The 27968-nt window shown below is 49.8% G+C and overlaps 10 protein-coding genes across 10 annotated transcripts; 5 read left to right on the top strand and 5 right to left on the bottom strand.

Annotated features, from left to right (window-relative positions):
- Nucleotides 1–83: 83 nt before the first annotated feature.
- Nucleotides 84–2567, top strand: BDV37DRAFT_287170 (uncharacterized protein; the record flags this gene model as incomplete). The annotated part of the gene is made up of 3 exons (XM_032088063.1): nucleotides 84–114; nucleotides 195–624; nucleotides 674–2567. The coding sequence occupies 3 exons, from the start codon at nucleotides 84–86 to the stop codon at nucleotides 2565–2567; spliced, it is 2355 nt and encodes a 784-aa protein (XP_031937172.1).
- Nucleotides 2568–2820: 253 nt separating this feature from the next.
- On the top strand, nucleotides 2821–5031 carry BDV37DRAFT_219565 (major facilitator superfamily domain-containing protein). The gene is made up of 5 exons (XM_032080135.1): nucleotides 2821–3424; nucleotides 3520–3615; nucleotides 3676–3776; nucleotides 3844–4115; nucleotides 4224–5031. The coding sequence occupies exons 1-5, from the start codon at nucleotides 3073–3075 to the stop codon at nucleotides 4864–4866; spliced, it is 1464 nt and encodes a 487-aa protein (XP_031937171.1). The 5' UTR covers nucleotides 2821–3072; the 3' UTR covers nucleotides 4867–5031.
- Nucleotides 5032–5681: 650 nt separating this feature from the next.
- On the top strand, nucleotides 5682–6511 carry BDV37DRAFT_287168 (uncharacterized protein; the record flags this gene model as incomplete). The annotated part of the gene is made up of 2 exons (XM_032088062.1): nucleotides 5682–6196; nucleotides 6292–6511. The coding sequence occupies 2 exons, from the start codon at nucleotides 5682–5684 to the stop codon at nucleotides 6509–6511; spliced, it is 735 nt and encodes a 244-aa protein (XP_031937170.1).
- Nucleotides 6512–7428: 917 nt separating this feature from the next.
- Nucleotides 7429–8977, bottom strand: BDV37DRAFT_219529 (tyrosinase family protein). Its single transcript, XM_032080133.1, has 3 exons — nucleotides 8390–8977; nucleotides 8247–8332; nucleotides 7429–8187 (listed from the first exon to the last, which is right to left on the bottom strand). The coding sequence occupies exons 1-3, from the start codon at nucleotides 8798–8800 to the stop codon at nucleotides 7458–7460; spliced, it is 1227 nt and encodes a 408-aa protein (XP_031937169.1). The 5' UTR covers nucleotides 8801–8977; the 3' UTR covers nucleotides 7429–7457.
- BDV37DRAFT_219541 (uncharacterized protein) lies at nucleotides 8978–9843 on the bottom strand. Its single transcript, XM_032080134.1, has one exon. The coding sequence runs from the start codon at nucleotides 9614–9616 to the stop codon at nucleotides 9155–9157; it is 462 nt and encodes a 153-aa protein (XP_031937168.1). The 5' UTR covers nucleotides 9617–9843; the 3' UTR covers nucleotides 8978–9154.
- A 1474-nt stretch (nucleotides 9844–11317) lies between these two features.
- On the top strand, nucleotides 11318–12619 carry BDV37DRAFT_274906 (uncharacterized protein; the record flags this gene model as incomplete). The annotated part of the gene is made up of 7 exons (XM_032085313.1): nucleotides 11318–11447; nucleotides 11507–11541; nucleotides 11605–11710; nucleotides 11775–11829; nucleotides 11879–11953; nucleotides 12014–12112; nucleotides 12169–12619. The coding sequence occupies 7 exons, from the start codon at nucleotides 11318–11320 to the stop codon at nucleotides 12617–12619; spliced, it is 951 nt and encodes a 316-aa protein (XP_031937167.1).
- A 572-nt stretch (nucleotides 12620–13191) lies between these two features.
- BDV37DRAFT_297309 (putative MFS sugar transporter) lies at nucleotides 13192–16354 on the bottom strand (the record flags this gene model as incomplete). The annotated part of the gene is made up of 5 exons (XM_032090303.1): nucleotides 13192–13824; nucleotides 13878–14379; nucleotides 14493–14695; nucleotides 14760–15228; nucleotides 16223–16354. The coding sequence occupies 5 exons, from the start codon at nucleotides 16352–16354 to the stop codon at nucleotides 13424–13426; spliced, it is 1707 nt and encodes a 568-aa protein (XP_031937166.1). The 3' UTR covers nucleotides 13192–13423.
- A 1834-nt stretch (nucleotides 16355–18188) lies between these two features.
- Nucleotides 18189–20822, top strand: BDV37DRAFT_259242 (uncharacterized protein). The gene is made up of 5 exons (XM_032083118.1): nucleotides 18189–18698; nucleotides 18757–19182; nucleotides 19245–20016; nucleotides 20078–20330; nucleotides 20397–20822. Exons 1-5 carry the CDS (start codon nucleotides 18314–18316, stop codon nucleotides 20406–20408), a joined length of 1848 nt encoding a protein of 615 aa, XP_031937165.1. The 5' UTR covers nucleotides 18189–18313; the 3' UTR covers nucleotides 20409–20822.
- BDV37DRAFT_259240 (mitochondrial import receptor subunit TOM22) lies at nucleotides 20806–22436 on the bottom strand. Its single transcript, XM_032083117.1, has 3 exons — nucleotides 22211–22436; nucleotides 21706–21995; nucleotides 20806–21451 (listed from the first exon to the last, which is right to left on the bottom strand). Exons 1-3 carry the CDS (start codon nucleotides 22323–22325, stop codon nucleotides 21395–21397), a joined length of 462 nt encoding a protein of 153 aa, XP_031937164.1. The 5' UTR covers nucleotides 22326–22436; the 3' UTR covers nucleotides 20806–21394.
- Nucleotides 22437–22773: 337 nt separating this feature from the next.
- BDV37DRAFT_274901 (uncharacterized protein) lies at nucleotides 22774–27203 on the bottom strand (the record flags this gene model as incomplete). Its single annotated transcript, XM_032085312.1, has 4 exons — nucleotides 22774–24420; nucleotides 24494–24585; nucleotides 25214–26900; nucleotides 26982–27203. The coding sequence occupies 4 exons, from the start codon at nucleotides 27201–27203 to the stop codon at nucleotides 22774–22776; spliced, it is 3648 nt and encodes a 1215-aa protein (XP_031937163.1).
- Nucleotides 27204–27968: the final 765 nt, after the last annotated feature.

Below are 27968 nucleotides of genomic sequence, written 5' to 3'. Positions count from 1 at the left end.
CCCTCGATCCACTAAAAGGAGGGGTAATTAATACTCGGGGCGCAACAATAATACAATATCATGACTTCAAGCCCACAGCAGCGATGTCCCGACCGAAGAAAGTTGCTATAATTGGTTGGTATCATACCAGCATCCTCACAGAAGAGAATTGTCTCACTGAATTACCGATAAGATCATCTGCTGACTGACCTCAGGAGCGGGGCCCTCGGGGTTAGTGGCTGCCAAAACCCTCCTTCACAATTACCCCAAGGGAACCTTTTCTCCCACCATCTTCGAGAAGCGTCATGAAATAGGTGGTCTTTGGCCGATTGATCCCCAAGACACCACTAATGGAACAACAACCCCTCGACAACGCCCTCGCGATGGGTTCGTGGACCCGTCGATGCCGACGAATCAGAGTCGATTCACCGTGACCTTCTCTGATCTAGCTTGGGAGTCAGTCATTGATGGCCCGGATATTCCTATGTTCCCGCAGGCCTGGCAAGCGGGCAAGTATTTGCAGACATATGCGGAACGCTATATACCTCAGGAGGCTCTGAGGCTGGGACATAAGGTGGTTAGATCGACGCGAGAGACGAGCGGAAGTTCGAGACCGTCGTGGACCATACAATGGATCTTGGAAAGGTTTGTCTCGGTCATGCATTCTTTGACGAGTGTTAACTGGAAGGGACAGGGATAATGGGAGAAAAGAAAGCTCAACGGATCAGGGAGTGCAGTCAGAAACCTTTGACTACCTCGTTGTCGCTTCTGGCTACTTCTCAACGCCGTACACCCCAGATATCCCAGGATTACCTAGTTTTGCCGAGAGAGTGTTTCACAGCTCCACCATTCACACCAAGGAGGATATACGCCTTATGCTTGAAAATTGTGGTGCCACCAAGAGTGGTAATGGTAAATTGGTCGTCATTGGAGGGAGTATATCGGGCGCTGAGGCTGCCTCAGCGCTTGCACTTTTTCTTTCCAGTATGAGTGCTACTGCCTCCCATTATCGTGGCTACGAAGTCCATCATATCTGTACACGACCCTTCTGGACTATACCCTATTATCTGCCATACGCTGCTGCGCAAGACGACACCCAGGCAAAATCTGTCCAGTTCCTACCCCTGGACCTTGTCCTGCATGATCTGGCCAGACGTCCCCCGGGGCCAGTCCAGTATACCTTTGGGCCTGTCTCGTCCCAGCAAGAGACCAAGTTTAATGAATACTTTCTTTCTCTGCTAGGTGGCCAACATGCAGGTTATGGGAATATCGGCGTTGGCTCTCGCGATGGTACAAATGATACACAACCTTCATTGATAGCCATAAGCGACGACTACGCAGAGTACGTGCAATCGGGCTCAGTACGTCCTACGATCGGACGTGTTTGTGCTGTAAACTGCACACAGTCCGGCCAGGCAAACATTGATATTAAGGGTCCTGGTGGTGAAATGACCACTCTCGAAAACGTCGCAGCTATAATCACAGCCACGGGGTTCACGCCATTTGCCTCCCTCTCATTTCTTCCAGAAGACGTACTTTCCAAACTTGAGTATTCAGCCAAAGACTCTTACTTCCCTCTCATTCTGGATGAAAAAGGCACCTCCAATGCAGAAGTCCCGGATCTGGGATTCGTGGGACTCTACCGAGGGCCCTATTGGGGAGTCATGGAAATGCAAGCGCGGAGAGTTGCAGAATCTTGGTATCGAGCTGATTCCGAGCAAGGGATCCAATTCTCAGCGGAGGAATTGGAGAACAAGGCGCAGGAAAGACAAAGCATGCGTGACTACAAGAGTGTGGATCCAAACTCGCGGGGTCAGTTCCCCATGGGGGATTACGTGGGGTTGATGGAGACTCTTGCTAGGGACATGGGAATCCCTCGGACCCCACTTCCAGAGGCTGGGGAAAGACTTGGACCGGTTCTCCCTACTCGGTATATGGCTGAAGGACAAACGAAGCCTTCAATGCTGGCCGAGTCACAATTTGCCCTGGCTTCTTTAAGAGATACGCTCACCTACGACAGTGATACCTCCAGAGCCGGGTTAACCAGGGCTATTTTCAGAGCGTTGCACGGAACTTGGAATTATTCACGGGTCTCTTCGATATACGACAGCGAGGAAACAGGCACGGCAAGGTTTTCTCCTACCTATCCCACATATCCGAAGTATGAAAGGGAATATACCTACGACGAGGCCAAGAGAGTCGATGGAACGCTGAGGCCATCGGCTCGATCGATCTATCGGCTTGGCAAAACTAACACCAATAGTGGCGAGGTGCAAATATTCATTCTCAATTCGAATTCGGGTGTAGAGCTGGAAGAAGCTCCTCAATCATCGCACGAATTGAGACTCGTGGGTTCTCCATGCCTCGAATATGGAGGATCAGGGCGCGAGGAATATGTTGTCCGAGCTAAAGGGGAGCTTAAATCGGAGGATAGCCACCCTGATTACAGCTACGAATATGTGTTCCGCCTTGAAGGCGTGGCAATCTCATCCTGGGAATGCAATGCGGAATATAAAACGACCAGGACTGGCAGTCACGGGGATTCGGGTGGAGCAGTTGAGTGGAGGAGGACAGTATACAGGCGATAATATCTCATATAAAGGTGGAGTTGGCTTTGGCCAACCTCGGGGAGCTTCTTCCCCCTCGGCGCCTTACATCTCTGGCATTTGAGCGGAACACCGTTCCGCAGTCCAAATACATCTCCAACCCCGGATTTTAGAACAGCATCGCCATGGAATTTCCCCGCACTCTTGGGTGATCTGCGGACCAATCCACGACCCGTCGTTATAAAATAGACTTAAGCTCGCCGCCCTCATTTTTCATTCATCCTCTCGCTTAAAGTCTTCGTCGAATAGACCCGTGCGCCTTCTTGGCGAACAACATCCCCCCAGGGCGGAAGACCGGTAAGAAATGCGGAATTTTGAATTTCTACGGCTTTGAGTTCTGCGGGGAGAGCTGAACATCGCGGGGGATAAACCGGAGCTGGCATTGCAGCTCGACGTGCATAAAAATGACCCGATGACCATACAAATGTAAATGTAACCCTACAACCACTCCACTTCCCCAGGAGACGAACACCTACACCCATAAGCCATGTCTAAAGGCCCCGAAAAAGTAGACGATTGCACAATAGAAGACATCAAAACCTCCTCGGAAACACCAGACATCTCCGATCGCGATGCCGAGAAACGACTTCTCCGCAAGTGTGACCTCCACGTCGTCCCCATCCTCACTCTCCTCTTCATGCTCGCCTTCCTGGACCGTATCAACATCGGCAATGCGCGGCTGATGGGCCTGGAAGATGACCTGGGCATGAGCGGGCATCAGTATAATATCGCGCTGTTTGTGTTCTTCATTCCGTATATCCTATTTGAGGTGCCGAGTAATATGATCCTGAAGAAGGTGAAGCCATCATGGTGGTTGAGTGGGATCATGTTCGCATGGGGTTCGTTTCTTGATTGACTTTGAATTCTTGCCCAGCCTGAGAAAGACTGCAGGCTTTGCTTGAACGTTTCAATGCTGATGGTCGTTGTTGTAAAGGTACCATCACGATCTGTCAGGGCGTCACGGCCAGTTTCAATGGCTTAGTAGTCTGTCGAGTACTGATAGGACTCTTCGAGTCTGGTTTCATGCCTGGTAAGCTATCACTTTCTACCATCGTTCTATCATACCTTCATCTAATAGTCATCAATTTAGGCGCAGTATACCTAATAAATATGTACTATCGTCGTCACGAACTCCAATGGCGGCTCAACCTCTTCTTTAGCGCTAGCATCGTCGCTGGCGCGGTGAGTGGTGTATGTGGTTCTACACCCTACACCTTGGACTGATATGTGATGTGTGCTGATGCTAGTATGATTGCAGCTCCTCGCCTACGCCATCAACAACATGTCCGGAATAGCTGGGTACGAAGGCTGGCGCTGGATTTTCATCATCGAAGGCCTGGCCACAGTAGTGATAGCAGTGATATCCAAATTCATCATCGTGGACTGGCCTGAGTCGGCCAAGTTCCTGGATGATGGTGAGCGAGCTCTACTTCTCGCCCGTCTGAAAGAAGACCAGGGCGAGGCACGAATGAACCGACTCGATAAGAAGTCGATGCGACGAACATTCTCGGATCCAAAGATCTACCTTGGGTTAGTACCATCATCCCTATCTCTTCCTTTCTGAAACATCAGATCTATCGCCGAACGGAGATTGCTCGTGATCCCAAATGAACTTCACTAACCAACCCAACAAAATAGTCCGATAATGTACTTCGGCATCGTCAACACCGGCTACGCCGTCTCCTTCTTCACCCCCACCATCCTCCACCAACTCGGCTGGACCGCAGTCCGCGCTCAAGTAATGAGCATCCCAGTATACGTCGTCGCAACTATCACCACACTCTCCGCCGCCCTCCTCAGCGACCTCCTCCGCCACCGCTACCTCTTCACTCTCACCGGCTGCCTGGTAGCCACAATGGGCTACGTAATCCTGTTGACGCAATCCACCGTCCCAGTCGGCGCGCGCTACTTCGCCATCTTCGCCGTCACCAGCGGCGGGTACCTGACGCAGCCAATCCTCATGGGCTGGCTTAGCAACAACATGGCAGGCCATTACAAGCAGAGCATCGCATCGGCAATGCAGATCGGGTTCGGGAATTGCGGTGGGCTGGTCGCCAGTAATATCTTCTTTGAGGAGGAGGCGCCGGGGTATCGCACCGGGTATGGGGTTAGTCTGGGCATGACGTGGGTTTGTGGGATTGCCTGTGTGCTGTTTCTGGGCTATTTGGTTAGGGAGAATCGGGTGAGGGGAAGAGGTGGGAGGGATTATCGGTATCAGTTGCCCAGGGAGGAGTTGGAGAATCTTGGGGACGATCATCCGGCGTTTACGTTTACTTACTGAGTTGGGCGGAGAGTCGTCGTGTTCGTTCATTGATTGCAGTGGCGCTTCTATAGAAACGCGTGACCCTCTTCCCTTCTGCCCAACCACCGTACCTTAACCTTCAGGCTTTATACATGCATTCATACATATATACGTACACGGTCTGGGTTAATTTGAAATCTGACTACTGACCCCGCACGCCATTAGAATGACAATTGTCACTCTCATCGACAATCGAGTCTGCCTCAGTCGCTGGAGTTTGTCAACAAACCTGGTCAATCCCTGTATATTCGTCTCGCATTCGGTACAGCGTCTTTCCGACCTGTCCGGTGCACGGTGCACGATGCCTGGATGTCTGTATATACTTCCACATACGATCTGACCTCCCGGCACGACTGGAGACTCCAAGCTCAGCTTGAGGACCTTATGACACACTGCGTCAAACTAAAGCGTCTACTAGTCTGGGATACATTGGCAATATCTGACGGGGACATCGTATTGGCTCCCCAACTTGGACGCCACGATCAGCCATGAGCGCGGTACACGAGCAATGAGAATTAAGCCCTCGAATGAGGGGGACAAGAGATTGGGATTCGGACTAGTCGGCTTGGATGTCATGCGCCTGAGAGTTTCTCCGAATGCTGGATTGTGTATCTCTCGTCATCCCAATATGGAGATGATTGTAGCACAAGTGATGGAGTACAGGTTAAGATGAGTTATGCTGGTTATGCAATCGACTGTTCCGACCTTATAGTATAAAGGGGGGCCCTAGGAGATACTATACCAACCCTCATAGAGCCCATATCCGCACTACCAACCACCAAACAACCAGCAAGATGGAGAGCTTCGACCTCACCAACGGACCCCCCGAAATCCAAGCCTACACCACTCCAATGATCTGCCTAAACCTCTATAATAACGCCTCCTGGCTCTACGTCTACTTCGGTATGATCTACCGCTCCATCAAAGACAAGTCCTACGCCATGCCCCTCTACTCTCAATGTCTCAACATCGCCTGGGAACTAACCTTCGGCCTCATGTTCATCCACGACTGGAAGGTCTGCGCGACCTTCCTCGTCACCGTGCCCCTAAACTGCATTGTCGTCTGGGCGGCCATCTCCCACGGTGCACGAGAGTGGGACCGCTCCCCCCTGGTACAGCGCCATCTCCTCTGGTACTATGTGGTCGGGACGGCAGTCTCTGTTGCGCTGCATCTGTGCGCAGCCTCAGAGCTGGGAACTGAGAAGGCGTTCTTCATCAACGCGATTGTGTGCCAGGCGGTGCTGAGCGTGGGATATCTTGGGAACTTAATCCACCGGGGAAGTACGAGGGGATTTGCGATGGATTTGTGGTGGGTGTATACCCCTTTCTCCTCACCTCCATCATAAAGACAGAAAAAAGCAAGAACCACAACCCAAAACAATCCCCACTGAATGATGAAAACAGGTTCTTCCGCTTCTCAGGCTCCCTAACCCTCGTCCCCGAATTCTACCTGCGCGTGAAATACTGGCCCGAGAAGTTCGGTTTCCTGGGCCAGCCCCTCATGCTCTGGTGCTGTGCTGCCTTCCTCGGCTTTGACCTGCTCTACGGGATCTGTTTTTGGTACATTCGGCGCCAGGAACGCGAGACGGGGATGCTGCTTGCTGATGGGCGGAAGAGGAAGTGATGATCGTTAGATACCAGTACGTTAGATGGGAGATACGGTGATTGATTGGTTGGATGGGTTTGCCGGCCTGGAAAGACCACAATTGAGGTATTGATTGACTAGACTATCTTATCTGGATCGGCTTAACCATGTGGTGGTGTTGATCTGTGGGGATTCATGGGTTGGTTTCGCCGATGTATGTGCGAGGTTGAGTCTAATGTGGTTTTTGGGAGGGATGATCTCTTCATCTTCCCTCTTTCTCTCTCTCTCTCTCTCTCCTGCTCCTGTGGATCTGGGGATGATAGGACAGAAGATGTTGAGTGTTGGTGTACCCAGTCTAGGGCTTCGTCTCGTTGTCAGACATTAATAGGTGAACACCCCATGCACTTGGTAAACCAATTCAGAAGATATATGAACCATACTCGCTACATAATGAATTACACCCAGTGTATCTATCCATCTCCCAAACAAACCATTTCCATAAATCGATCGAACAACTCTGATTGAGAACGCCCGCCTCGGAAAAAGTAAGCACAGCAAATAAGCCCATCCATGGATGGCAACAAAAGCTAATATGAAAAAGTCCATGCCAAGGAGAGCCCGGCCCCAGTTTTTAAACATCGTGTTATGAGACATTTTCGGGGTCAACCGTGGTTCAGATGCAGCTCGGTTGGCCTATGCTCCCAAGGTTCTGTCGTCGATAGTTCTGGAGTTGGGGTTCCAGGGGGATATTACTCCGTAGTCGAGGGTCAGATCTCGGCTACGTTTGGGTGGAACTTTTAAGTTTTTTGAGGGATCGATTAGCATGGTGGGATTGTAGGAATGGTGGTTATATACAATTTGATGGGTCTATTATTATACTAGTCATTTGTGTACATAGGTTGACTGTCTATTTATGATGACTTTTTGTCCGTGGGATCCCGGGCTAAGAATAGAAACAGAAATGGTAGCGTGGAATGGTCTCCATCTACAGATACACGTAGCAGAAAGGACCAGCAGTGGTGCTCATGATATCGCGCATCGCGATGGGCCCGCCATTGGCATAGCCGATATCGATAACAGTGTCCAGAGTCGTGTTAGGCGAGGCGGGGTTGTTCATGAAGGTACCGGTACCGGAGATGGCGTTCTGGCGCTTCTGGAGGTCCAGGTTCTGCCAGATCCACCACACGCGGTCAATCATGCCGTGGTGAAGCCAGAAGGCCACATCGCCGGGGCTCACGTAAACGTCGCGACCGGGGTCGCCGCCCATGGAGTAGTGGCCACCGCCGTGCACGCCGATGGAGCCGCTGCCGGGAATGCCCTGCATGGTCATCTGGAAGTCCCAAACGTCGTTGTTGCCGAGGATGAGCTCCACGATCTTGGGGAAGGTGTTGTATCGCTGCAGGATCTCAGTGGTGAGGGAGCGCTTCAGGCAGCGGGGGTTATAGGCGAGGGGGTTGGCAGCTGCGGTCATGTTTCCGCCGGGCAGGGACAAAGCGGCTGGGCCCAGGTTCAGCTTGTAGTCCTTGAATGGACCGCTGGTGACGCAGCCGCCGCCGCTGCCGGGGGGCAGTTCGATGGCTGGGTAGTTACCGAGGAGCAGCTGGATGTTCTCCTGGTTGGGGATGAACTCGCCGTTGCCTGACATTGAGGTCTCGCTGCCGTCGAAGACTTGAGACTTCTCCATGTTATCGGCATCGGCACCCCAGTTCCAGTAGCTGGGTTTATCGTTAGTTGTGTACATTGAAACCCGAGAGGAATACTTAGGTAGACTTACGGGAAATCGCCGGTGTAGCTGCACTCATCACGCAGCGCCTGCTCGAACTCATAGACGAAGTAGCGATGCCAAGCCAAGAAAGTACCCTATGCCATGATCAATCTCATGTCATCTTATGGAAGGCCGCCTCTTTGGTGACATACCGTGTAGTGAATGATCTGGGTCTGATTGATGTGGGTGGCTACGAAGTCATCATAACGAGTTCTGGCGCCCGGGGCCACGTCAGCCGGGGTGCGTGCAGGCAGCTTCTGAAGGCACAGGACGGAGTTGATGTAGTCCTTCTTCTGGGCCTTGGAGAAGGCCCTCCAGTCGCGGCGGATGCGGAGATTCTGCAAGGTACAGCCCCCGCGCTTGCTCTCAGAGCCGCCGGCGACGCTGTCGGTGGTGACGTTGTACGCAAAGTCGGCCAGCTGGTCGAGCTGGGATGAGGCGACCGCAGTTGAGCTGGACGCCGTGGTAGGTAGAGTAGCAGTAGCAGCCTGCTGAGAGGCGGCAGGGAAGGCCAAGGCTTGCGAAGCCAGCAAGCCCAGACTGAGAGCCTGAAGGGCGACCATTTTGAGACTCTTGAGGGTGAAGAAGGATTGAGAGGGGATACTGGCAGAAGCGCAACGGATTCGGGAAGGATAGTCAATATAAAGCTTTTGGCCACGGCCGAGTTGGGCCTATCTACGATGCCGCGAGAATCCCGAAGACGCACAGATGCACGAATTACCATGCGAAGTGTTGAAATTTCCGAGCTAAGTATGCATCCAGCTATCGTACCATTTCTTGATATTGATCTCGTTCGCCCTGAGTGGTGGTTCAGCTCCTCGAAGGCCCCATTGCTGCAGCTAGTTCTCGGATGACCGGCAAAAAAAGGACAAAAGCCCTGATTTCCTGTCGGGGCGAAGCGACTGGCTGAGTCTGGCTCAGGAAAAAGGATTAGTCAGGACCATCCGGTGCTCTTCGTGCTGGTGGGAAGGGCCGGAAAGCATTGATACTGCATGAAAGTTAAAACCATCGACGGCGATGCTGGCTGGACTTGGGCTTGACTCCACTCCCGGTGAGTGGAGCCATTCCAGGATACGACTGCCACCCTGCGTTGACCGTTGCAGCGAATAGAGATTTATTGCGCAGCAATGTCCTAATTTGGGGAGGACGGCCAAGTGGAGCCTTGCAGGACTCCGAAATATGAGTGAGCGTTGGACCTCGGCATTGATCTGTGCTGATGGTGATGGGGTTTGACGTCTTCTCTTTCTCTCACACAATTGTTGTTCTTTTCTAACAGAGGGATGTAGTTGTATTATGCGGCGTGTGGAGAGCAAGGGGGAATGAACTTTATACCCTAATGCATGACAGTAATGACATGAAGTCGTTAATGCAGAGGACATTGGATGTAGTTGTACGTAAGTGAAAATATCCCTCGGGGTCCAGTGACTGTCCAGTGACTCCAGTCAAACTTTGGAGTTGGACGGATTTAATTAGGGTTCGGGACTCGGTGACCCGGGTGGATCTCCCAATCTCCCAACTTCCCAATAATCTTCCGTCCTTCAGACCTCACAGTTGTGCCAACTTTCGACCCAACCCCCATTTATTGGGTCAGCTTGTGATCCAAGTTTGAATCCCGTCCTTGCTCTCCACCGATCGTACCCTGAAGATCTCAGCACAAAATCATGATTGAATGCTTTCACGATTGGAAGGGATCAGCATAACCGTTATATCGATTGTGCTGCAATTGTTTCACTCAATGCAAGTAGAGTATTGTGCCTTATTTTTGGGCGGGAACTTGATTCCTTGGCCTCGCAGTCCCCAGTCAGAACTTTAATCAACTCGTGGAAGATGTCGGTAATCTGCACATTGGCCCTAACTGGAGAGTCGTCCACAAGTCAGGAGCCGCGATACGCTCCACTGACGGAGATTGCGGCAGTCTGCCATATGAGGGTACCTCTCAAAGAGTCGAGGCAGCTCCAATACTATACGAGAATGCCCCTCGTGGCGCTGGTCGATAGTGCTGAGCCTTGAGGAATCCCAAATTCCCAATAGTCTGGGCTATCCACTTGGACTGTGGCCTGGCACAATCACTCGATGACCCACCTGGCGGTCATTCCGGACTTGACCCATTTGCCCTAGCCCTTACTTAGTATCACGAAGTACGAGTCTACTATCGCCAGTGCCTATCTCATTGGCCAGGTTTCGACCGCAGTATATCGATTGTGCAGGGGTGTGAAACCATGAATCAGTCGGGCCCTTCTCTCGACCCGATACAGCGATGCTGCTCCAGAGTAATATTTGAGATTTAGCCGAGATGACAAACGGAAACCAGGAACGAAGATAGTTTGAGACAGATGAATCGGACTTGGCCAGGAATAGGCTGTTCCTGCTAGTTGGTAGACTAATGGTTAACCACGAACTGAGTGGACTCTAGACTTTGCCATGGAAGCTTCGGATATACTCTCGAATCGAGCACAGGCCGAGCCACGTTTTTTTGATTTCTCAGTTTTATGCATCGCTCAACTTTGAGTTCCCAATTCGACATGCAAAAGTCTCTGAGTTCGTACGACAGAACCTGGCGATCTTCATCTTCGTGGATCAAAGTCCATGCTATAAGCTCCATCGATGTCCGTCTTCGCCGACCTTGTGTCCAGTCTCCAGGACCGTTTTTTCGATGATCCCTCGGTGATAGGGGTGCCCGCGCGATACGCTGTCATGTCTGACAGCGCCCATCCTGGAGGCGCTGGCTTGCCGGATGAGAATCAAGCGCCTCGAATACTTGCGGCCACAACGGTTACGACCGTATTCGCATTGCTCACAGTGATGGCACGAATGTACGTTCGATTGTTTATCATTCGGAATGTTGGCCTAGATGTAAGCAATTTCTCAGGCTCTAGGATTACATGAATAAGCTGACCAGCATCCAGGATTATACCATGATATTAACCATGATGCTCGTAAGATGCAGAAACACTTGCGTTGCATCATCAATTCTGACGTCCTCACTTTAGTCTCTCGCTGGATGGGCTATTATAATACCTGAAGTTATCTATGGTGCAGGGCGACATACAGCATATGTCAAGGACACGGCCACCACTGCAATGCATTTGAACTTCGCCACTCAGGGCATCTACATGTGGGCGATCGGCCTCGTCAAGATCTCCATTGGGCTGTTCCTCTTGCGCTTTGCCCCGCGAAAGGGCTATAAGATCTTCATATGGGTTATAATTGGTACGCTGAGGCTCCTTACTGCTCACGGGGTTATTCTGACGCGCATGATCTGTTTGCAGTGCTCATGCTCCTCTATACAACGATTTGCTTCTTGGTACGAGCCAGGCGCCCCCTTCCTCGATGCCAGACACGGTGGAAATGTCTAACCCGCGTACAGACCCTCATTTTCCAATGTAAAGATATCCGGAGTATCTGGGACATGTCGGTAAAGTCGAAATGTTTTACCCCAACGCAATTGCTGGAGTTGAGCTATACCAATACCGGTACGAACACGATCCAACCAGAACTTCATACTTGATTTAATGTCACGTTGCCTAACGTTAACAGCGCTGAATATTTTGACGGATCTGATCTTCGCTATCCTCCCGGCCTTTATGTTAAGGTGTGTCTTGATAGGTTTCAGTAGCCAAATGCCAGAGCGCTAACGCTAGGATACGTAACAGACACCTTCAGGTGAATCGCCGGGTCAAAGCCTCGCTGGTTTGTATTCTGGGTCTGGGGATCTTGTAAGTCTTCGTTCCTTGTAGCCTGTCTAAGAACAGATCTTCTAACATTGTCTCCTCCAGTGCCTGCGCCGCCGCATTTGTCAAACTCTCAGTCCTCCCCAACTACGGCCGCACGGGCGATTTCCTCTGGGACTATTCCACACTCACAATTTGGGTCGTGTACGTAGAACCACCCTTCACCACCCCTCACCAAACTAACATATACGCCGTTCCAGCGTCGAATCCAACATGGGTATCATCGCTGGCAGTCTCCCAACCTTAAAACCCCTCTTCAAACAAGTCCTCGGCAGCTATGGCTCCCACTCCAAGACCCGCCCCTACAACACCTACGGCAGCAAACAATACCGACTCCGCTCCCTCTCCCGCTCCCGCCAAGGTCAATCTCAAACCCTCCACAGCGCGCCCCAAAGCCGCATCGAAGTCGAGGCAGACCAGAAGCTCCCATCCTCCCGACACTTCGCGACAACAGCGACAACAACCACAACCACAGCCACCACCTACCCCGGAAACGATGGCAGCAACTCCAGCGAAGAGTATATCCTATCGCCCACCGACCCGGAGGGTATCATGTGCACCACGGAGGTAATGGTATCGCATACTGCGGAAGCGCGAAATCCCGCACGGGGGAAGAAGTCGGCACATTTTGGTGGCGATGATGTGGTTTAGGGGATTGGGCTATACGTAATTGCGACGTTATGTGGTTGTGTTTCATCTGACGAAGGTCATGACTTGAGGTTATTATATTATTTTATACTAGATTGGGGGCTTGGAGTCTTTTGGGTTGGTATGGGAGGTATTTGTGTAATATTTTTATATGCAGGATATTGGTAATGTTAAGACTAGGTCTAAGAAAAAGTTGATCATTTTTATGCATTTACAGATCTGGTATGACTACGGGCAAGTATAAATCTACCCAGTTCATGAAGGTTGCAAACATGCCATTTATGTGCCATCGACGCAGATCCAAAAGATTAACTTCGCCAAGAGGGAAACTGTATGCTTAGCCTGCTTAAATAGATGTCTGGTATAGAGACGTATGGAGGTCCTACATAACTACCCTGGAGCGCTCAACCAAAGAGCAAGCACTAAACTATATCTGACTGAGAATGAAAATATGAGGGAGACTTGAGACTTGAGAGTTTATTCGTGTATAAAAAGGCGAGAATGAGAAGAGAAAGAAAAGAAACAATCCTTAAGGCTCCCCACATCCTTCATGGTTCCCCACGTCTGTATTCGAGGATGGTATAAAAATATGGGGCTGTTCCACATGGTTGGTTCTTACAAGTACATCGTTTTAAAGACATTAATTTTGGCGCTTTCGTCTTTCTGGTATAGCATACTATAGTTATTTTAAGTAAAAGCAAACGTACAAGACAATCTCCATCCCAATATTGACTGCTCAAAGAGACGTCAAGACCCCATTCAAGCACAGAACGGAAGACCCATAAGGTTACATATTATAGCAAGATATCAGTGCTGCCGTGCCGGGGCATTCTCAATCGTGACTGCTTCGGCCTTTTCATTACCCGTGTTCGACTGCGTCACCTGTAGTTGCTTCTCACCCATCACAAGGTCTTCGCCGTGGGTGACGTGGTTGGCGCCACCAAAGAGAGCATCAATCTCTTCCAGAGGAACCTGCTTGGTCTCGGGGATGAAGAAGTACACAAACACTGCTAGGAGAAAGTTGATACCCGCAAACATATAGAAGGCGTAGAAGCCGCAGTTGTTGAGGAAAGTTGGAAAGAACTGTTGAAAGATGGCATTGGCGACGTTCTGTGTCTGAGATGCCATTCCCACAGCTTGGGCTCTAACATTCATAGAGAATATCTCAGATGTCCAAATCCACACAGTAGCTCCCCAGGAAGGTTTATCTGGAACAAATGTTAGCGGTCGACATGATCATCTATTTTTCACGGGGACATACAAAAGAAGATGAACAGGAAGAGTAAGAATACGATCGATATGCCGACGGGTGTGCTCTTGACGTCTGAGCCGGGAGCACCAATTGATGGGGTTTCGGTCTCGACTGCTGCAACGATGATCATGCAGATTCCCATACCGATGCCACCAACAATTAGAAGAAATTTGCGCCCAAATCGATCAATGATCCAAACAGCGTTGAGCGTGAAAATGATACCAAAGGTCGCATTGAGAGCATTGATGAGAGCAATCTGGCCAGCGCTGGGAAACACCTTTTGGTAGATCTTGGTAGAGTATGTATTCAGTGTGCCCTGTCCGGTGATCTGCTGGCCGGCATTGATGACCAGAGCGAGAGCCATACGCTTGCGGAGAGACTTGTCTTTCCACAGCGCAGAGTAGCTTCCAGAGATGGCCTCTTTTTCGTACTCAATAGCTTCGCGGATTTTCAGGAGTTCTTCCTCGACCTCATCAGGTTCGCGAACTTTTTGGAGAGCCTTACGGGCTTTCTCAACGTCGTTGTGCCGTTGAATGTACCTGACAAATAATTAGTAAACAGACAACTTTATCGGCATCATGACACTTGCCATCGTGGAGAGCCTGGAATGGTCGGCATAAGTGCTAGGATCAAGCAAGGAACTAAGAGTTGAAAGATAACAACCATCTTCCAGTCCCATTCACCCAGGTTCTCCTTGTGCTCTGTGCACCCGTAGTTCACCCAAAAACAGATAAAGGAACCAACAGAGTAGAACATTTGCCAGAAGGTCATGATCTTCCCACGAATCTCAGCCGGGGCAAGCTCGCCAATGTAGATAGGACCCGCAGCTGTACGGTCGAGAAGTCAGCCTTCAACGTCTAGTTACGTGATATGTAGAGCAAAGCGACTTACTAAGAGCAATGCCTTGGCCGACACCGATGATGCATCGCCCAGCAAGGAAGCACGCAATGTTCCCACGAGGAGCGAAGGTCTGCATGAACGTGGAAGCGATCACCATGACACAGCCGATTGCCATTCCAAATTTACGACCAAGAAAGTCTGCTGTGGGTCCTCCCAAGAAGAAACCACCAAAGATGGCACCCACAGTATAAGCTGTATTGACAGCTCCGATCATGTTGTCATCTGGGTCATTGAAATAGACGACCCAGTTTTTCGAGCCTTGTACGGAGTTGTATACTGATGCATCATATCCATAAAGGACCATGCATGCTGCTGCGACACAGGAGATATACCTAGAATCTCCCAAGTAAGTATTGATTCTGACTGCGACTGATATGCACGAACCAGTTATAGGCTCTTTTGGAGCCCATGATATTGAACGCCATGGTTGCTGCGTTGCAGCTTCGATAATAATATCAGACTATGACAGGTCTAAGAGTCACCTGTTCCCAGTAACTAACTGAAGTCTATGGGGAGATAGTAGGAAGCTTCATATGAGAGAAAGGGGGTCAATTGGGAATTCGTCCACTGCCACCCTCGGGTATATATAATGATACGACTCGTCAGGTAGTTGATAGAAATAACGACAAGGCAACCAGACGACGAGACGACAATATTCGTATTAGAACCACGGGACACAACCGTGATAGCTGCAGCCCTCCAGCCACGTTAAGAGCCAAGCGAGCTCGACCAATCCTTCCCGGCGGCACTAGCATGCTGGCCCAGTTTTGATAACGAACACTCAGGAATCTAAGTGGTGGGGTATCCGGGGAAAAGTCGAATGAAGCGATGTGTTGGGGCATCAGTAGAATGGGACGGGGGAGTCTGGGGAAATCCGGGGTCGAGATTCGAGGAAATTCTCGGCCATCGAAAGACATCCGTCAAAACGTTTCCACGAATCAGCGGCAACGCGGCCGGACTAGGAGTGAAGGTGAAGGAATCCACCAATTGAAGATGGGGGTGGGGCCCATGATGGTTGAATAAAACCGGGATACTAATAAAAGGGAAAGGAATGGATGGTAAAGAGGAGACGGTGGGAAGTACGAAATGCTGCGGAGGATCTGGATTCACATGGCCGAAGAAGGGAAGTCACAAGGGGGTCACATGAACCATCCTACTCTAATTTCTAAATTCTCCTATTCAGCCTAATATCCATACTGGCAAAACTACTAATCTAACGCCCTGGTCCTACCGACTTCAGTTTCGCCATCCACTGCCTGACTTGGGCCAAGCAAGTAAGGCAAGTAGCTAAACGGGAAATAGTCCATGTACCTGGAAGGTATTGCTATGATTGTGCCCATAGTCTAGCCACTGCGACTCCCATTGCCTTCATCACTAGGTCCCCTGGGCCCTTGCTTCATGTTCTTAGTCGCACAATGTCTCCGAAGGCTTGCATTTGAGACTCGAGGTAATACAGGAACCCTCTCCTTCAATATCCCGCTTCCCTCAGCGATGGACCCGTGCGACTCTAGATCGAAAACATCCCGTACCCCCTTGCGAGGCTCCCTATTAAAGAGACCAAGACGTCTGAGCCTTCTCTCTGCCATGGAGAGATTTGCTCTGGAGTACTGGGTGTCGCCCATAGTAGGGTTGTGTTCTGTCCGCAAACCTAAACCACTATAAGTGGATGCAGAAATCGAAGTCGTTGTGGCCATAGGTAGCAGACCCGAAGATATAAAGGTATCGGCTGCCAGATTCCTAGATGCTCGGCTTCTGCGCGAGCGCCTGTAAGAACGCACCATATACAAAATAACAGCTACCATTGCGAGAAATCCCAGCAACATGCAAGCCCGATAAAGGACTTGGTACACCACTGTTCTGTGCACATTGCATCGATCTCCTATAAGTCTCAGGTTCTTTCGTGGGTAACATGCAGTGCAAGCATCCTTTTCTGCTATAGACATGCTCTTTGAGGTACAAACCTTCTCCAAGTTATATCCTCGACAAATTCTGTCTTGACAGTTCAACCTCAAATCGTGGAACTTCTGTCGAATAGACCTTTTCCAAGCTTCCCTCTTTATGTAGGGATTGTTCAAGGTGGTGTTGGCCGTAAAGATCCGTATAATCCAGTCGCGAATAACTGTCAGGCGACTTTCAAGATTTCCGACATAGACTTGAGCTGTACTGTCTGGTCTAGCGGCCGGATATGGCTCACTAGCTCTGGTCCGACTTGCATGTATCCGTTGCAGACCATCTTGCCTTGATAAAGACTTATGTGAGTTACATTCCTGTACCGGGCCAGATGATGAATGATACCTTAGCTGTACGGGGTCATCTGAGTTCATGGATATGAGCTTTTCCAAGCTGCATACACATCCTTGTGAGTTTGTTAGTCTCACTTGAAAGACTGGCAGCACGAGTGCCCCGCTGAGAGGGGGGTTGACTTGAGGTTTTGGAGATGCTATGCCACTTAAGTTCACTAAAAGGACCGGTGCCGATTCCAACACCAACGTACAGTTGAGGGATATTGCACAACTCAACCCCAACTGGTATACGTTGGTAGATGTGGTATTAGTCAATGTGCTAGGGATGCACTCAGTGCAGAATGGCGCATCCCCTCGACTGTCCATATCGAAACAAGGAACTGAACTGGGCCTAATGGAAGTCAGATTCAATAATGCATATAGGAATGCAACGAAACATCGTTCGCAATACATGACAAAATGCAATTCCAATGAGTAACAGTGCTTTTAAAATAGAGCGAGTACTTCGGTAGATCTTTGTTTGAGACCTAACGACTGAGGTCTTGATAGAGAACAGAGGAAGTCGTAGTTGCGGTTCACTACGAGGAATCAGGAAACTACGCTTCAGAGCCCCATACTCTACATGGAGAAAGTGCGCCTTGACCTTCAGATATGATTGTAGGTACTAACTTTTGCTGCCATGGCTTTGAAGCCACAAAACCCGACTCATCTATATATTCTAGAAAGTACATCCATAGAGTATGTAAGTACCCAGTCACCAAGAGAGTATGCAGAGGGTGCCTATCAGCCTAGGAGCTCTCTGTAAAGCTGCGTACAGCTTCAAGAAAGAAACAAATGGGGGAAACTGTCTCCTGTTGATAAAACTCAACAGTGAACCCAACAGTGGTCAGTAAGTGCCTATTCACCCAAGAGTAAAGCGAATAAGTATGGGGTAGGCTGTGCCAAATCTCAACCGCTAAAGTGATACAAGCAAGTGCGATGCTCCCTATTGATCCTCTCACTTTCCCCCCGAGATTTTGAAATTTCTCTAATCCTCTAAGGAATAGAATCCCCAAGTGAGATGAATCCGAGTCTCTCCCACAACCAATTCGGGCCAAATGGAATCACGTGTTCTCGTGACGAAGCGACGCGGTCCATCGCGCTTGAAAGATCATCAGACTGCTCGATCGAATAGCTTCATTCATTCGCCTTTAACTCCTCCTGTTCAGGATCCACTCGACTATACCCTGGTATTCATCTTCGTACCTTGATTACATACAAACCCCCAAGCAGATCCGGTGTTACTCACCTGTTGTGTCACTGATGCCCCGCACTTATGGTAAAAGAGCAAAGCAGACGCGACTTTCTTTTGCTCCGATAGACCTGTCGCAAGATTCTGCCGAGGATCCCGGTGAGAAGAGTGACCGCAAAGCTACTCTGCGCTATGGCCATCCGTCAATGCCCACTGTCCGCAGTACTCGGTCCCTACTAAGCGGGCCATCGATCGGAAGCATGTCGCCTGTTCCGTTCGTGAAGGCCTCAGCAGACCAGCAATGCTCCACATCGAAAGCAGAAACTTCCGAAAGCCTCACCCCTACGAAAAAGAAGAAGAATAAGAGGAAGGAGAAGAAGGAGAAGAAGGAGAAAAAGAAGAAAAAGGACAAGAAGGGAAAGGAAGAGAAAGAGAAGGAAAAGGAAAAGAGCACCGGTAAAATAAGTCTTACACTGTGGTGGTATCTTATCCTAACTCCATGGAGAATTTGCAGATGAATTACGACAGCCTTCTACTTCCGAGACCAAGGTGCCTCTCCGCCAAGAGAGCGAAAGCGATGATGAAGAAGCTCCTACCAGTGCTCGAAAAGTAAGGAAGTCGCGAGCTTTGAAGCGGAAGAGATCTCAGACCCCATCCGACACCGCAGATTCCCCATCTCAAAATCCCTCACCATCCGTGAGGTCCGACAATAGTGACGTCGACGATATAATCTCTCGGCCTCGTCGGAAATTACGACGAGGCCCGGCACAGCAGCCTACTGTTATTCTGGATGATGACGATTCTGACGAAGGACCTATTGCAACCCCGGCAAGAAAACGAAGGAGGGCCATCGATGCTCAGCCACCACGGACACCGGAACAAAACTTGGATCAAGACGAGCTAGATCTCAGGGAGGACCTTCAAGATCTTCAAGACTCAGGTAGGTCTACATATCTTTGATTCGGCACCTTTTTTTTTCTTAACTATTGACCGTTTTGCTAGTGGTGAAAGAAACACGAACCAGAGGTAGGCTGGCCAATTCTGCGCGAGCCCAAAGACAGCAACACCTAGAAGCGTTACGCCGTCGGAGAGCTGGTGAAAAGGAAACCGATGACGAAAGCCCAGAGACTCCGCAAAGCTCATCAGAAAGCGAGGATGAAAGTGAGGGCGAAAGCACTATTCCACAACCTCGTTTCCGTCAAGAAAAAGAGGATAGTGATGTTGAATCCTCTGTGGCAAGCAATGAAGATCTTGATCGTTATGAAGATGATTTCGTTCTAGAAGATGGGACTCTCGGTGCACCGAGCAGTCTCCCGGATATGCCTTTCGAATTTTCTCGTCATTCATACAAGCAACTGAAAGATTACTTCCAAGACGCAGTGGAATGGATGGTATTTAACCAGCTTAATCCAGCCTTTGAGCGCTCTAGCCCAGTCTACCAAGTCGCATTTTCAAAATTAGAAGATGAGGTCAAAGGCCGGACTGGATCGCAGTTAATTTCCTCAGTATGGAATGCCAACTTCCGTAGTGCCCTCATGGCAAGGCCTCATATGGAAGTTACCGGGTATCCAACACTGGAGAACCACCCTTGCGATGCCTGTAATCGATCCGGCCACCCGGCCTCCTCCGACATGAAACTATACGGAAAAGCATACTCATTGGAGACGTTTGAGCCGTTGTCCGACGAGAACAGTGACACCGAAGAAGATGGACGAGAACGGGATCGAGATGGGCATGCTCTCCCCGATGAGAACACTCGATTCTTGCTAGGAAGGTACGCCTGATACCATTCACTCTGTATTCCCCCCTCAAGCATAGCTCACACAAACACCCAGACATTGCAAAAACAGAGCTGCTATGGCCCACACTCTTATCCACTGGCGCTTTCACCTTAATGAATGGGTAGTAGACCATCTTGAACGAATGGGCTACATGTCCGACAAGGAAATATCCAGGCGGAACCGCTGGAGCCAGAAGAAAAAGGCGAAAAGGGCTGCCGAAGCTGTCGGATTGATGGTTTACGAGGGCGAGATAAAGAAGCTCTGGCGAGATTTCCATATCAACCTCAGAACGGCTCGAGAATCAGTGGTATGTTCATTCTATCAAACTCTCGCCTTCGTCCTCTCCATAAAATTCAGACTGATATCTATATAGACGCTTGGATAGTACCTCATCCAAGTTTCTTTATTATTCTTCGAATTCATCCTGTCGATATCTTTACTTGAGATACTATCTACTATGGGCCTTGAGAGGCTCACCTTTGGTTGATATTATCTGTTTTACCCTTCAAACTTACGTTATGTACATACACCTGGATTCATGATTCAGCCATGTCATCCTTTATCTCCCTGCTTCTTGCTTACTACCCCGATGGAATTTCTTTGTACGCTCGGTTGATACCCCAGGTCTGGCATGGCCTTTGATACGAATTTTCATTCGAACGTCTTTTCCTTGATTCTGCTTCTTCTTTTGCCTTTAGCTATTCTCTCGCTTGATACAAGCTTCAGCTTACATGGCTCTACACGCTTCTTGGATGATAGCCCAGTACTATTTACAATCATACCTCTAGATTCATTCACGTTCCATTATCTAGGCATACGTTGACCAAAATAAATAACAAACGACATCAGCGAAACGAAAAAGAAAAGGAATCAGTATGAGTTATACAAATACATGCATTGCCCGCTCCAGGACTTCCAGAAACAGAGGCATGAGGGGAGAAGAAAAAAGGTACATAGAAGGATCGAAGACTCCGAAATGACAGATGGATGAAAGCCATTCCCCCAACCATTAAGTCCATTCTTTTTATTGCCGCGCCGGCCCACCCATAAATTATATTTTGGAAATCGCAGGCGATTGTTCAATCGGATGCTTTGTATACCCTTTTCAGAACGCATGCGGATTGTGTGGTCATGCATTGCAGTTTTTAATAATTTTACTGTTTTCAAATCCATTTGACGCGTGGTTCGATTTGCGTATATCGGGAACACCAGACAGGGTCATTGTTGCCACACTGATCTGCCCCAGGCAGACCGATGGCGTACAGCAGGCTCTAAAGCAACAGGCGGTTCGAGCATAGACTATAGGTTAAGGCTGTTAATGGTTGATCATTGACACCTGTTGCAGTCTTTGCCTTCGCTAGCGATGTCCATTTACAGAGTAGGTTGAGCCTGCTTCTGCTCCTCGGAGATCGCTCCGGGGGTGAGCATCTGCAGAAATGACTTGATCAGCATCCATGTACGGTTTAAGTTGTCAAAAACATGACGCCAAGAAACAGGAACAATGACGATAATTTCAAATATGAATGTTGTCAGCCTGTTGGCGTGATCGTCAAAAAGGTAAAAGAGTTTTCACCGCGTCTCGGCTTTCGGGCGCAACCGGAAGATAAGGTGAATTATGGCGGTGATGGCGATAATAAGGCATTGGAAATGCATAACAGCAAAAAATTTCAGATATGACCTACCTCGTTGGCACCCTTGATCATGCCCTGCTCACGCTCCATCTGCACATACTGCTCCTCCTCCGCATAGGCGAGCGCGAATGGGATACCGACAAGGAAGGCACTGGTGCTGATAACCCAGAGTGCCCTACCGCTGAACATGAGACTGGACTTTGTGAATGAAGTGATGGAGGAAACTGTGCTGTTGACCTGGCGGCGGGCGGAGGGAGGGATGATATCTTTCAGAGCGGACAGACGCTCGTAGAAGGTCTCGCCATCGAGCTCGACATCGGAGTCCTCGGAGATCTCAGACTCTGGATTCGTTATACATGTTAGAGCATCGGTGAAAAAAATGTGGTATCCAAGTCGGAATCAGCAAGGCCACGCGGTGTGTTTGGGCCAGCAGTGTGGTCGGCGCAGCAAGTGCCGCCGGAAACACAGGCTGGGAGCAAGCTTGTACCGTCTCGCACACACATAGGAAGATTGCCTCGACACCGCTGAATCAGAGGGAATGCACTAGAGTACTAACCGGTATCAGTGTAGTCGTCATCCTCGTCATCCGAGGCCAGAAGGACGTTGTTCTTGGTGGCCTGGGGCTTCTCCTGGGCGTAGTGCTCGTCCTCGACTTCTTGGAGCTGAACCATCTTGACTATAGGTTATTGATTGGATGGGAGATTATAAAGTATATGAATGGGCGAGGTAAATTGACGGCGTTGCGGTATTGGATGGAATTGAAATTGAGAGGTGACGGAAATTGATGGGTAAATGGAGAGGATTGCGGATTCGACATCGTTCCGTACCAACTTTTTTCCCGAGCCAAACGGAGCTAAAAGCGGCAATGACCTTCGGCCCCAATAGGCACTGATACTGCAGCCCATAGAAGACCTCTACCTTACCTGGCCAGGCAATTAAAAATAGATGAGTGATATAGTAAAAACGGCGCCCAAGAATACATGTTTTGATGTCATTCATTTTAATTACATAGAGGGAAGAAAAATGTCGGGCATCACGCCCTTCTCTTAACTATACTATACAATAAGCAGCGGCTTCTATCTATTCCGTAGAGTATTTCTTCTCTAGATTTCACTTCATTCATCTTCTTCCCAGCTTCCATCTGGCGATCCTTTCTTGGATCTCCTCCCATGGGAAGGAACGAAGTTTATATCCCTCCAGTTCGCCCTCCTGCAGAACCACAGTTGGCCTGCCGGTACCTTGTCCCTTGTTCTGGACGTTACCGCCGAAAACCTGTCGGGCAACCCGGCGCAGATCCTCCACGGTCAATGCATCGATATGATCGCACATCTCTTTCACACCAACCTTCCGGCCATGCACCTGAACCTGGCGTCCGAGGTCCTCCAATTCGACCATTCGTGACTCCAGGTTCATGAGAAGAGAGGAGCGGAGTTGGTTCTTTGCACGGTTGACTTCCTGCGCCTGCAAGGCAGAGTAACCGTTGTCAAGAGTCAGTGCCTGCAGTTCGCGGCACATGACTTCAAGCATCTCGGGCGTCCGTGTCGGACTGCATGAGGCGGAGATCCCGAAAATTCCGCTGTCGGTGTAACTATGATTGAAGGCAATACAGCTCTCAACCCATCCATGCTGGTTCAGCACGTTTGTGTAAAGGCGTGAGTACATACCCTTGCCAGGACCGCCTGCGGAGAATGATCCACCACCACCGAGCAGTGTCTGGAGGGTCGCGAGAGCATAGATGTCAGGGTTGGAGATGGGAAGAGCCTCAAAGGCGAGATGGATATGGCTCAAGCGAGGAAGCATGGGGTTCGCCGGAGGAGGAATTGGAGGAAGAGAAAGGAAACCGCCAGTATAATGAGAAGGACGTGTCAAGTTGAACGTTGACGGTTCCACCAAGGAGGGATCCAATGGCGACACGGAGCCATTCTGCGACCCGGAAAGATTCTTGAGGAATGGAAGTTTTGAAAGGAGACCGGACCCGGACTTTGGGGATGCAGGAGTAGTCGATGTGGTGGACGACGGCGTGAACTGGGGAATTGTGGGCACTTGCCCTTCTTCGACCGCCGAGCTGGAGTTCGACAAAGTAGTTTCAATGCCGGTTCCCGATAGAACAGGACCCTTGTTAGATTTTTGCCCTTGCATGTCACCGAAGTACTGCTCCGTGAGCTTGACAGCTACATCATGCGGCACACCGGCGAAGGCAACAACCATCCTGTCAGGGTTGAAGAATACTTCGCGATATTTATCCACAACCGCCTTGTTGATCTCTCCTAGTCTTTCCTCCGGGCATAACAGAGGGTTTCCCAACGTGTTGTCCTTGTAGGCGGCCATATGTACCAGCTCCGGCAGAATTAGCTCTGGCTTGGCCCAGATCTCACCAATCTCATACTCAGCAGTACCCAGCTGCTGGAGAACCTCCTCTTCTGTGATGAGGGGATCACGAATTGTCTCAGCCAAAAGGCCCAGAGTCGTTGGGACAGCCGAGTTGAAACTGGCGGACTGGTACATCAGCGACTCTCGCGAAGAGGCGCACTGAATGTTACCTCCAAGACCCTCAAGAACTTCAAGCATCTCGTCGCTAGACCGTTTCTTGGTCGACTTGAATGCTAGTCGATCCATAATGTGGCTAACTCCTCGTAGGCTCTCATCCTCGTATCGGGAACCGGCGTCGACGTAAACTCCAACACCAGAGAAGGGTCCTGGCAAAGATTCAGTAGCGACACGAATTCCATTGGGCAAGGTGGTGATCTGGTCGAGCTCAGCAGGATCCTATAGCATTGCGCAAAGACATGAGTTAGTCGAGAAGATCAGACCAAACGAACACCCAACATTTCGGCATTACCTTGGAACCAGCCTCGTTGACAGTAGCGAAGCTCCTTGAAACGGAACGAGAGGCGCGAGAGAGTGGCTTCGCAGACTCAACTGCCCGCAATACTGAGCGACGCATATTGTCAATCTTGAATTCAATAGTTTCGGAGGCGATTGAATTCAGGTGCTCCTTGTGTTGTCGGAGAGAGCTGTTTTCCGGAGACCACCGCAAGGATTTGGATGAAAGCCGAGATCCCATGGCTTATCTAATCCGGTCTGTTTTCATCCTTAATCAAAACCAACTTAGGATGACGTCGATTAGCAATTATTCCTTCTTTTTATAAGTCGACTTAGTCTAGATCTTCAAACTAGGTGTGGCAATAGCATAGAAGGCCTCTTTTTTTTCCCATCTCTATTTGCTCGGCTACGTCTTTTATGGAATCGTCATTTATACTGTACGACCAAGTCTGAAACAATGAATTGCTTTTAAGCCACGCCCACATCTATCACATAACCTCTAGTTCTACCGATTAATCTATTTTCATGGCCGTGCAACCAATTGTAGATCTATCTCAGCCGAGCTGAGCCTGTTACGGATTCGCCGTAGCCCATGCTCTATACCAGTCAAGGCAAGAGGCATTCGCAACACTGGCACCGATCTTGATATTCAGGCCGCACAAAATCTGTTTCACGGCATTCTCGACTTTCTTGCCATTGGAGGTGACTGGAATCTCTGGACAAGCGTCCACTATACCTGGGACGTGCCGAGGGCTGAGCTCCTTGCGGATAGTGGCTTGAATACGTGCCGCGAGCTCCTGCGGTATGGTCTTTTCCTGCGAGGCTAGCTTCACGAAAAGGACGACAGTCTCATCTGCATCAATTCCGTCTCGCCTCCGCCCAATGCACAAAGAGTCCTCCACTTCCTCTGCAAAGTGCTTGAGCAGAATATTGTAGATTTCTGCGCTTCCAAACCTAACTCCGGCCGGTTTCAGGACGCCATCACTCCGACCTAGCATGACTACCCCTCCAGTCTGAGGATCCAAGCGCACGAAGTCTCCATGATGCCAGACCGATGGTCCGAAAACATCAAAATAACTCTTGCGGTATTTCTCTGCACCAACAGCCCCAGGTGGCCAGAACATGACCGGCTGTGCAGGGAAAGGCTTTGTACAGACGAGATCGCCTGGTTCGCCAGAAGCGCTAATGTCGTTGCCTGCGTAGTCGTATACAGAAACAGCCATGGCTAGACTGCGACATTGAATCTCACCCTTGCGAACCGGCAAGATAGGGCAGCAGGAACAAAACAAGGACAGAATATCAGTTCCGCCAGTGATTGAACCCAGCATAATATCAGGGTGAAAAGATGAGTAGACGTAATCAAATGTGGAGGGCGCCAGCGGAGAGCCAGTGCTGAATATCGCTCTCAGGGTTTGCAGCGTTACCGGCCGATGGGGGTGCTTTCGCGGGTTCAGGGAAGCCTGCTCCAGGATAGACAGGTACTTTGCCGAAGTTCCAAAGTGGGTTATCTTCAATTCATCAATTAGACGTGGCATGGCCATCTCTCCATTCCCGCCTTCAGGGTCAAATGGTCGAAAGGGGGAACCATCGTACAGAACGATGGTGGCACCACTAGCCAGCCCGGAGACCAACCAATGCCACATCATCCAAGTGACAGTAGTAAAGTAGAACAAGCGGTCTCCAGGGCGAATATCGCAATGGAGCATGTGTTCCTTTTTATGCTGCAGCAAGGTTCCAAGCGATCCATGAACAATAGGCTTAGGTGCCCCTGTCGTACCGGAAGAGTATAATATATAGACAGGGTGGCCAGGCTCTAAGCTTGCAAATTCGAGAGGAGCCGAAGGGTTGCTGGCGGCAGAGAGGAAAGACTCGTACGTAGATACCTTTCCCTGAACAGGTGACAGCTCCTCAAGATTGATCCGGTGTGACTTGATTGTCTCGAATACAACAAGCAGCTCCAGGTTTGGCAGTCCTGGAACAATTTGTCGGATTTTGGCCTCTGCCCCATGCACTTTGCCATTGTATAATGAAGCATTGTCAGCGAATAGAATCTTCGGTTCTATCTGTTTCAGACGCTCTAACACTGCGTGCACACCCGTGTCTGGGGAGACGCCGGTCCAGAATGCTCCTATGGAAGCTGTCGCCAGCATAGCAACAACGGTATTGGTATGATTGCCTAGAAACCCCGCCACACGATCCCCGGACTGTAGGCCCGCTTCCTTTAGGGAGTTGACACATTGCCGGACGCGTTCACGCAGCTCTTTCCATGAAACATACTCTCGTTCCGACTCCGTAGCAGCGATTATCGCCACCTCATTCTCACCGAGCGCGTTAGCTGGGTAGAGAAGATTCTCAGCGAAGTTCAGTCTACTACCCTCGAAGAAGTTGGGTCTAGGGAAGAGATCTTGATCAGAGTCGAGGACCTGTACTACTTGTCAGAAGGAGAAGAGGCCTTGCTGCTGGGTAACCAAAGGAGCCATGACAAGAGAGTTGCAAACACTTACACGGTCATATGGTTTATGAGACTTGATCGCTGTGTAGTGCCATATCCGCTCCCAGAACAGTGCAGGCTCCGAGACACTCCAACGCCAAAGGTCATCGTAGCTCTTCAAAGACAGGCCGTGCTCTGCGTTTATCTTCATCATAAAGTCATATATCTGTGTGTCCTGCGGAGAACTATGCCGCCATAGTTCTTTCGAACCGGAAGAAACTCCATTTGAAGACATGATGGACGGAAACGATTATGATCGGTATGCCCCTAATGAATTACAATACCCCTCAATCAAATTTTGTCTAATTGTGGAGAGGAAATCAGTCATCGTTAAGGTTGCTGGGTGGCAGGCACTATTGTACTGTACCTCAGTATTGAGAAATGGTTCGATTTGAAATCTCGATCGGCCAGCTTCGGCACGGAGTACGATTGAGTTAATCACTAACTTCCAGACCTAGTTGCGAAATAGAAATGACTGGTACAGAGTACTCCGAAGGCGAATCTACATGGCCAGTCTAGGCAATGGCCAAGGGTCTAATCGGGGATCGTGGGGGCGGGAAATTCCGGAGAAGAGGCAGTCAAAAAAAACCCCGCCTTACCCTAGATAGAAGGCGACCGACTCAATTTCAATGCTTATTACTACTATTACTAGATCAAAATAGATATCTAGCTCGGTCTTTTCTCGTCACGATTTTCTTCTGCACAACGGAAGCTCCGACCTTGTGCGTTGTGGCAAAACAACACAGCTTTCTGTTAGTCAATGTTATCTCAACTACGTACTGCGTATGCGCATCAAGATATGGCACATGGTTTGCTGGCAGTGTCGCATATGTACGGAGTACTAGTACTGGGTGTATGAATGTATGGGTGTATATACTCGAAGTAATCAAAAGATAGCCACTACCTCAGAGACGGTGTATGAGATCAAGACACTGTTTGTATGTTCTTTGATTGAAAAGTGAAAAACCTGCCTCTGTCGTATTCGCCTTGCGTTGCCCCT

Source organism: Aspergillus pseudonomiae, assembly GCF_009193645.1.
Source record: "Aspergillus pseudonomiae strain CBS 119388 unplaced genomic scaffold BDV37scaffold_88, whole genome shotgun sequence".
In the NCBI taxonomy this organism is placed as follows: Eukaryota; Fungi; Ascomycota; class Eurotiomycetes; order Eurotiales; family Aspergillaceae; genus Aspergillus; species Aspergillus pseudonomiae.
Note: the sequence above shows the minus strand (reverse complement) of the source record. Positions and strands in the feature narration are given on the sequence as shown.